This window comes from Rhamphochromis longiceps, linkage group LG23 (genome assembly GCF_057381845.1).
Source record: "Rhamphochromis longiceps isolate RC_006_pf linkage group LG23, R_longiceps_female_GT1.1, whole genome shotgun sequence".
Classification (NCBI taxonomy): Eukaryota; Metazoa; Chordata; class Actinopteri; order Cichliformes; family Cichlidae; genus Rhamphochromis; species Rhamphochromis longiceps.
In genome coordinates this window covers 37812420-37821693 of record NC_140578.1, presented here as the reverse complement: position 1 = coordinate 37821693, position 9274 = coordinate 37812420, and the positions used below count along the sequence as shown (strand labels likewise).

At 44.1% G+C, this 9274-nt stretch overlaps 1 protein-coding gene across 1 annotated transcript; it reads right to left on the bottom strand.

Annotated features, from left to right (window-relative positions):
* Positions 1–270: 270 nt before the first annotated feature.
* Positions 271–8348, bottom strand: slitrk5 (SLIT and NTRK like family member 5). Its single transcript, XM_085399041.1, has 2 exons — positions 7448–8348; positions 271–5463 (listed from the first exon to the last, which is right to left on the bottom strand). The coding sequence occupies exon 2, from the start codon at positions 5403–5405 to the stop codon at positions 2778–2780; it is 2628 nt and encodes an 875-aa protein (XP_085255167.1). The 5' UTR covers positions 5406–5463; positions 7448–8348; the 3' UTR covers positions 271–2777.
* Positions 8349–9274: the final 926 nt, after the last annotated feature.

The following is a 9274-nucleotide window of genomic DNA, read 5'->3' as shown; positions in this document are numbered from 1 at the left end:
TTGTCCTTCCTTGATGCATCCATTTGTGTACCTAGAGGCCATTGGCTGGTTAAAAGCATTATTTCAACTGGAAGTAGTCCCCCCCCCGCCATTCCCCTCTATCAGTACGCACACACACGTGCACATTAAAGCCTCCTGCAGTGGGATTCTCAGTGCATCCATCCCCCAATTACGCCAGGACAGAGTGATGAACGTCCACACTGGGAGTTTGGGCTAGAGAGATGTGCATATGCACGCATATGGTATTAACAAGCCCATTTGGAATACATGATTCAGTGATTATGTAATTGTGCTAAAGCGGTTTTTTTTTTTTTGGTTTTTTTTCTTTTTTCTCTTGAACGTAGCCAAATCATCCTGAAAAATACAATACTATGAGTATTATAATAATAATAAAACAGATAAAAAGAAAAAGAGCCATCTGCCCGCATTTTAAACAATTTGTCAACGCACTGCTCAGATCCTTGTTGAACCTCAGTAAACTATAAATGATTTCCTCTTTCAACATTGGCATCAGAAAAATAAATAATGTCAAAAATTGTCAGTACTGCGACATCCCATAGGCCACTAATACTGGGCAACTGCACGCACTTCTTGGCTATGATTCACATCCCCTGCTACATGTATGACACATCCACAGTTACACTCAGTTCCAGGACTCCTCATCTCCCAAATGGTGCCTTCTGTTCTCATTCTGGGCTTCTATGAAAAGCTCCAACAAAAGAAGAGGACCCAGAGCATTGGATTTTTTCCCTTTTTTGTCATTGAGAAAAGGCAGCTGGCACCGCATAGAAAACTCAGTACAGTTAAATACCGTAAAATAGACGTTTTCTAGAGGGAAAAAGCCGATTAAAATAATATAAATTCATAGTTATTCCTTTTGAGGTCAGAATTAAGTGTCGCATTAAGGTGTCTGATGTGGCACAGCCACCCGCCACCCCCGCCACACACACACACAGACAGACACACACACACTTCTTCCATTCTTTTGATTCCTCTCCAGAAAGATCCGTGCCCATCTCAGTTCTGGAACACTGAATTCCTAAATGGTGACGCTTGCTGCACACTGAAAATGGTGGCACAGTGCATCCTCTGCATTTTTATAGATCTACTTTGCATATTGAATTTAAGTGGGTCAAGTGAAAAGTCAATTAACAAACAAGCACTTGAAAGACCGGAGAAAAAAAGCAGATTTTGAACATGTTTTCTTATATTTTTAAACTTCTTGACTTACAAAACTGTTTGCATATCAAACAAACCTATTACGTTTCGACACCAAAAACATAATCCAGCACATCTTTATGTTTCATACCCGCTGACTTTGCGAAGATGTTAAATGATGTTTATATAAAACACCTGCTCATCCATTGACAGACGACAATCTGGATTATGTTGTCGCGGTATAATTGCAGAAGGCCAGCCTTACATAATGGTCATTGATTAATACCCATTGATTTCAATTCTCACTGACGACGCAACCTCCACTTTAAGTGGAGCACGTATACACTGTCTTTATCTTCTTTAACTGAGTGCCCACCATAGTCTGATCTGGTCAGCCGATATATTGTTAACTGATTATGGCATAAAACAACTTTTAGCTGTTGGAAAACTCTCTTGATTTCACATCTAAAACCCACATGCTGAACCAAAAACCCAAATGGCCTCATTCCACCTTCAGTTTCCGCATAAGCACATTATATGAACCTGACATCATGTTTATTTGATGACAATAACATAGTTTGGTCAATATAGTGCAATAAGTGCAAAGCAATCAAAACAAAAGAAACCCATAATCGATAGAGAATTTGCCAATGCTCGTATAAAAATAGGTGTTACATTGATTAAAATGCCAGTATTACACAACATAATTAATACTTCAAATATCATTTATGAATTTTTGTTTTGATAACATATCAATCCTACATATTAAGAATGAATAGCCATATTCATTTTTAATATAATAATCTCCTTTATGAGAGCTCATTGAAGGCTAACTTGCCTTCCATTTCCAAAAAGTGCAGAAAGCATACAAAGACACTTCTTTTTTTTCTTTTTTTTCATCTTCTTCAAATGACGCAGTCTGTTTTGGACATTGGGGTGTGCCACTTTCCGAGAAACAAAAGAAAAGAAAAACAAAAAAGGAAAAAGGAAAAAGAAAAGCCACTTTTACAATGCAGAGCTACAGTAAATGAAACTAGAAACATAAGCCTTTTTCCGGAGGATGATGGAGTATGATGACACAGGTAATACTGATGAAGAATCAAAAGTTTTGAAAAGACATGGCAGATTATATCAATAAATACTTACTTACAGACTACAGCAGAAAATAGTCCTACACAGTTTTGATGATCTGCTGTACAATGTGTTGGGGTTTTTTTTTTGTTGTTTGTTTGTTTTTTCTTGTATGTCCAGGTGTGATTTTTATAAACATTTCTTTTTCTGATTCACAATATATCGTATGTATGGTTATATTCCTGAAAATGAAGTTGGGTAAGATTTACCTGTACACTTACATTTTTGTGTGTTATTCAATCTTCACCATAGAAAAATAGATTTTGCATCATCAGTTAAGCAATTTTGTTCATCCATGTCTCGAGAAAGCTGTATCCATTCCTGTAATGTCATGTTTCTGAAATAAGAATAAGATTGTTCGGCACACCCCGTTTCAACTCTTTCTCTTTCGCTTGTTTGTATTTGTGCCAAGGCACCCTAGAAACTGAGCCACTGTTTCAAGGAGGGTCGAGAGAGAAAATGCTTCATTATGCTCACGACTCTGTTGCTCAGAACTGGCTAAAGGTGGTCTGTTTCTCAAGAACTTCGAGGTAATCAGGCTCAGACTGCAGTTTAGCTTTTAGCTCCAAATACTCATTCCTGTTGGGCTCGACATAAACAGTACTGGGTGCTGTGCCATAGAGCACTGTTTCTCTTATTCTCTCCGGGTGCAAGAACTGACGTCTGACATCAAAATTTGAGTTGTACGTGTACGACACGGGACCCGTATACTTGTACTCTAAATTGGCCCCTGCTGGGATTGACGGGATGGACTGGTGGGGTGACTGCTTATCGGGTTCAAGGATCCCTCTGAAGAAATGGTCTGCATCCTGCACAGGGGAAGGGTTTTCACGTGGCTCGATGGTGCTAACACTGTATGAAGGGCTCCTCATTGTACTACTGTCCCTCTCATCATCTGGGGTACTCCTGTATGTGACCTTGAGCTCATGGAGGTCACGGTAATCCTCCACTGTGTTCCCCTCCCTTGACCTGTAAATGGGATTTTTGCACATATGGCCCATTGGATGGGGGATATATTCATATACATGACCAGCCGGGGCCTTAACTTTAGGTCCAGAGCGGTTGCTGTAGAGGCTGTACTGCAGGTTAAAAGAGCTGACGTCGGAGTTGTTAGTGCTAGTACGGTCACTCTGTGACTTTTTACGCTTTTTCATGACCACAACAAAGAGCCCCGCAGCCACAAAGACAGACATGATGAAAACAAGCAGGAGGCTGAGGATGAGGACGGAGAGGGGGACGGTGCTGCCAGGGGGTTCCAACCTCCGAGTAGCACCTGTGGTGACAACGTGTTCGTCCATGGGCTCCTCCGTAGGTGGAGTTGGCGAGACATAGGCTTCGGAGTAATCTGGGCAGAGCTGCTCTGACGGGACAGAACGCAGGTCCATTCCTGTGTGGCGTTTTGGCGTCTTGCACACGACCTCATTAACCACAGTGCCTGCACTGAGCTGCTCGAGCCATATCTTCATCCCCACTATGTCGCAGGAGCATTCCCAGGGGTTCTCAAACAGATCTATCTGCAACAGCAGCTTGAGCTGATCCAAAACACCACTCACGGGGAGGTTTTGGAAATGGTTGTTACGCAGATTAAGCCTAGACAGGGAGAGGCTGGAAAAGATGCCCACAGGTAAAGTTTTCAGGAGGTTGTTGTTCAGGAAAAGCAGCTGCAGATTAGGGAGATAGCGGAAAGTGCCCGCATCGACCTCCTTGATTTTGTTGTACTCTAAATAAAGATATTGTAAGTTCTGCAAACCAAAAAACATTTCTCCTGTGAGCCTGTCCATGAGATTACCATTCAAATACAGCCTACGCAGGTTGGTTAAATCCCCAAAAGCCCGGTCGTGGATCAGAGTTATCCTGTTGTTTCCCAGGTGAAGCAAATCCAATCCAGTGGCGTCGACAAAATCTGATCTCCGCACCACAGGGATGTAATTTCCAGTGAGATACATTTTTTTAGGATTGTATGGCTTGGGTTTTAGGTCAGAAATGCTTTCAATCTTTCTCTCTTGGCAGTTGACATTTAACCCAATTTCAGATATCTGCAGATTACATGTGCAAGCAGTGGGGCAGTCCAAAGGCACAGGAGATTTGGTCTGAAAAGCAATGATGGGGCCATAGTTGTATGGATTGCCGCCTGGTATTCGGGAGGTGGGCTTTAACCTGGTTCTGTTCAATTGCCGTGTGCCCTTGGTAGGCCTGGAAGAAGACCTTAAAACAGCCGAGGAGGTGGCAGAGGCTGTGACAGCGGCTGGTGTGGTCTGATAGTATCCATTAGTGCTGCTAGGCGGCGCAGGCCTGACTGTGTCTTCTAGGGGTCTTCGTGGGCAGAGTTCCTGCTTTGACACCTCATCCAGGTCTCTTCCATGGAGCCTGAATGGCGTCTCGCACACCACTTCTCCCACCAGAGCTGTGTAAGCTATACTCTCCAGCCAAGCCTTCAGAGCAATGAGCTCGCAGGAGCAATTCCACGGATTCTCCTCCAGTTGTAATTCCACAACTTTGTCCATGTGCTCTAGGAGGCCAATATAGGGGAACATTTTTAAGCGGTTCCCTCTCAGATCCAAGTGCGTAAGGGGGACATTCCGGAAGATGTTGGGAGGAAGGGCAGAGAGCAGGTTGTCGTTCAGAATCATCACTGTTAGTTGGTGTAGTTTGCTCAGGGCGTTGGACTCTATGTTTGTGATGAAATTATAATCAATCTGTAGGTATTCCAAGCTCTCAAGTCCTTTAAAGGTTTCATCTCTCAGAACTTCTATCTTGTTGTTATTCAGGTGCAACCTTTTTAATCCCTGGAGTCCATTGAAGGCACCCGACTCTATCTCAGAGATATCATTGTTCCCCAAGTGCAGGATGGTCACCCCGGTGTAATTGATGAAATCATCGACCGACAGCTTCTTCAGGAGGTTCCCCGTGAGCAGGAGGTGGTACATGGAGTACTGGACAGGGCTGATCTCCGTCAGCCTGATGATCCCCCGGTTCTCGCAGCTCACCGTCAGGATCCCTTCCTTCTCCTCGCACGTGCACAGGTTTCGGCAGATCTCCCCATAATTGTCATACATCTCAACCAGCCTCAGAGATGATGCAATCAGAAGTATTATTTTTAGGATCCAGATATGCATTTTTCCTGGGAGAGGATGCCCCAGCTCACTCAAGTGCAGTACCAGTATGAGGTGTCATCTAAGGAGGGGAGAGAAAAGGACGAGTTGTGTTTTACACATCATGGGCACAGGTGCAATATTTACAGAAATGCAAATTTGCTCACTCAGAAGAGCCTAAAAGAGCAAACATTAGATGTATTCACACACATACACACGCACACACACACACACACACACACACACACACACACACACACACACACACACACACACACACACACACACACACGCACACATATTTTTCCAATATGCAGATGTGTTATGTCGGCATCATTTTGATTTTGAAAGTGGCAGAAAACAAGTTGCGTGTTTAACAACTACATGCATAAAGAATGTTGTATTTAAAGTAACACAAGTATCCGCTATTGGACGGTCACTGCGCATTTTTTGATAGCTCGCCTGAATTCCAATCCATCTTGTTAGAATAAGAAGAAGAAAAAGAAGAAGCTATCGCCATCCACCGTTTGCAGACTCGGAGATTCCAGTATTTGTTAACAGATGACAGTGGAAAAACGACAAACGACACTTCTTGTCAGGTAATCTCGAGTCTCATTCCTTGTGAGATGGGTGATTGTTGCATTTACGGTCTCTGTTATTATTATTATTATTATTATTATTATTATTATTATTATTTGTATGTGTAAATGTTTGTTTGTTTGTCTTTTCCTTTGACGATTCAAACTCACATTAAAACCTCGAGGATGAACTCCTATCTCCGAACTACAAAGATACCTCACTCACCCCTCATACCCGACGACTTGGGGAAACTGTCGGATCCCTTCTCTCCACCTCCACAACATGAGGATGAAAGACGGGGGGGTGAGGGGGGGGGGGGTGTTTATTCCTGTGCTATGATTAAAAACCGTCCTCGGTGCGAATAAAAATAAAATGCCGGTTCCCTGATACCAATCGACAGGGACAAGCAGACAGTCCTCATCTCTGTAGAAAAATGGATACACATATATATATCCGACCTGCCATAGAAAATGTGAATATGAGCCTACAAGGCGACAGTCGCAGCCCTTCTTCTTCTTCTTCTTCTCCTTCTGCTGCTGCTGCTGCCCACGGGCGGAAAAAAGAGGAAAAAAAAGAAAAGAAAGATTGAAAAGAAAGAAAGGAGAGGAGTTGATCAAAGGCAAATCTCGCGGAGGATCTCTGATCCAAACTACATTTTGACGTGGAGTAGATAATTCTATAATCAAGTATTATGTATGGCATCTGCTATATAGAAGGTTACAGATCTCTCTCTCTTTCTCTCTCCCTCTCTCTCTCCGCCTCAGACGCGCGCGTGCACACACACGCGCGTGCACAGCAGACGCACACATTTGGGTCTGTGTGCGTTCCTTAAAAGAGCACAAAAGCCCACACATCGCTCCATAAATTCCCCCCCTCCTCCCAAAAATCAAAATAAAATAAATAAGCGCAATTTTAACGCACGCACACAGGTAGCCTACTCCACCACTGAGGTGTCAATCAAAATGTTTGAAATGTTTCAGTTTAACACCATTTCAAATAAATAAATAAATAAATATTTGTTTCTAAAAGCCAGGCTCACGGAAATAATGGAGATATAACTTGGAACGCCAGTGCATCAGCGCGCCTTGTCTTTGCAGAGCATCCGTGTGCGGATGCAGCAGGCTTTTTTAAAAAAACGGGATGCTCTAACTGGAGCGCAGAAATGCGGGCTCTGTGCTTGTTACTGGCACAGCGGCCGCAGACACCTTTCTTAAAAGCACCTTTAAATCCGGGATCAACTTCAGTAATGTGACTGAGGGTGGAAGCAGGTTTCAGCACCACGGAGAGATCCCCCCCCCTCCACACACACACACACACACACACACACACACACACACACACACACACACACACACACACACACACACTCACCCCTCCTCCTCCCAATAAAAAAAAGAACACGTTAAAAAGGCATAACGTCTCAGCTGAGACAAGCAGTTAAACCAAAAGAAAGGGGGGGGCAAGAAAATAAATCAGGGTTTTCTTACCGTGCTGATTCCGGTAAACGCCAAAACATGCTGACAATCACGGCTGTGTCCGGTCTTTTCCCCCCAGCCTCAGTGAAAACATGGATTTCGTGATTTCACTGTCCGCCCTTCAGCCGGATGGTTAAAAAAATAAAAGAAAAAGGAGGAAAAGAAAAGAAAAGAAAGAGGAAAGAAAAAAAATCAAGTCAAGTCTCCGCGGTGTTTAGCTCCATAAACCAGGCATGGACGAGCGCGGGTAACGTTCTCATTCACGCCGATGATGTGACAGCCTGCGCGGCGAAACGGGCTCCGGTGCTCTCCCAGCGCCGACTGAAATTAGCAGTGTCATCTCGGAAAAAGAGCCAAAACCAAAGTTGGAACATGGTCGGGAGGCGAGGGGGGCGAATAAAAACGCGGTAATCCCACATCAGACAGGACTTGCCGCATGCATTTTAACTGTGACTTTCATCCATGCGCACTGACGAAGGAAGCGGCTCAGAGAGAGGCACGAATCCCCCCCCACCCCTGTCTGCTGCCAGCGGTGCGGCTCCTACCAGTTTATGTATAGATCTGCCCAAGGTCTCTTTATTTCAATTGCCAGTGCGTCCAAATCGACCGGAGATCAATGTTCCTCCAGTTGCCTCCTCGGATGCGAGAATCCGATCCCCCCCCCCCCCTTTCCTCCTCTTCTCCTTCTTCTTCTTCTGTTTTCTGCAGTTCTGTTGCTCCTGCTCATAGGATATCCTATGTACGCGCGCGCTTCATCTTTCCACCCAGCGTTGTCAACTAGTGGAACTTGATCTCGGTTGGTTGGTGCAAACCAGCCCGTGCCCTGCAGCGAAGGACGTATTATGAAATAATTACCGTAGCATGGCAGTGAAAGTCACTCGTGAAAATGCATAAATCCCCCCCGATCTCAGAGACTGTCACAGCACGGAAATGAAAAGCAATTTAATGCGCGCAATAGTCTTTAAGGGGGGTGGTTTAGGAAGGGGGGGGGGGGTGGTGCAAGCTGTGGTAATGTGGAGGAGGCGGGCTGGTGGTGCTGGGGAGGGGTGATGATGATGATGTGTGTGTGTGTGTGTGTGTTGGGGATGGGGGGGTGGAAAAAGAGGGAGGCTGGAGGAAGAAGACCCGTAGAGGGCAGCATAATGATGAAAAAGGTTTCTTGGCAGGACTTGCATTCTCAGGCTGCACTTTGTAACTCGCTGTCTTTTGATTTAGCTGCAACAACCATTTGATTTGTCACTCAGCAGCCATTTAGCTGTTATCCACCAAGCCTTCCTCCACGCTTTTGAAAGTCACAGCTGGACACAGTGGGAGCTCTTCATTTGTCATTAAATGGCCACAGTACCCCCCTTGATTTCCTGTTTTTGAGAAGTTGGGAGAAGATGGCTGACACCCATCCTGAACTGCTGAAAAGAACATTCTTTGAGGCGCCATCAATATGAATTCTTGGCACTTCAGGAATGTATTAGCTGCACATTGTTATCCCCTTGCCTCCTTGTACTGGACTTGATCAACCAGCCAGTTATAGTGAACTCAAAGCAGAAAAGTCCAAAACTGCAGTACCACAAATGCCACTTGAGGCTTGCTTCAAAAGTGAGTCAACCCCCATAGACCCCCATGTTAAAAAGGCCCAACTTTAACATCTTTACAGCCTTCTAAAGTTTTTTGTAAGAGGGCAGCTGTAAGTGTTTATGTATACATGAACAATTATAAATCAAATCAAATCAAAATTTATTTATATAGCACATATTAAAACAACAGTGTTGACCATAGTGCTTCACAGTCAATAAAAACATGAGACAGTTAAAACAAACAATAAAAGAGGACAACAGACAATAG

Excerpts from the sequence above, each read along its gene's own strand:
- slitrk5 (XM_085399041.1), bottom strand. The coding sequence starts at position 5,405 with ATGCATATCTGGATCCTAAAAATAATACTTCTGATTGCATCATCTCTG.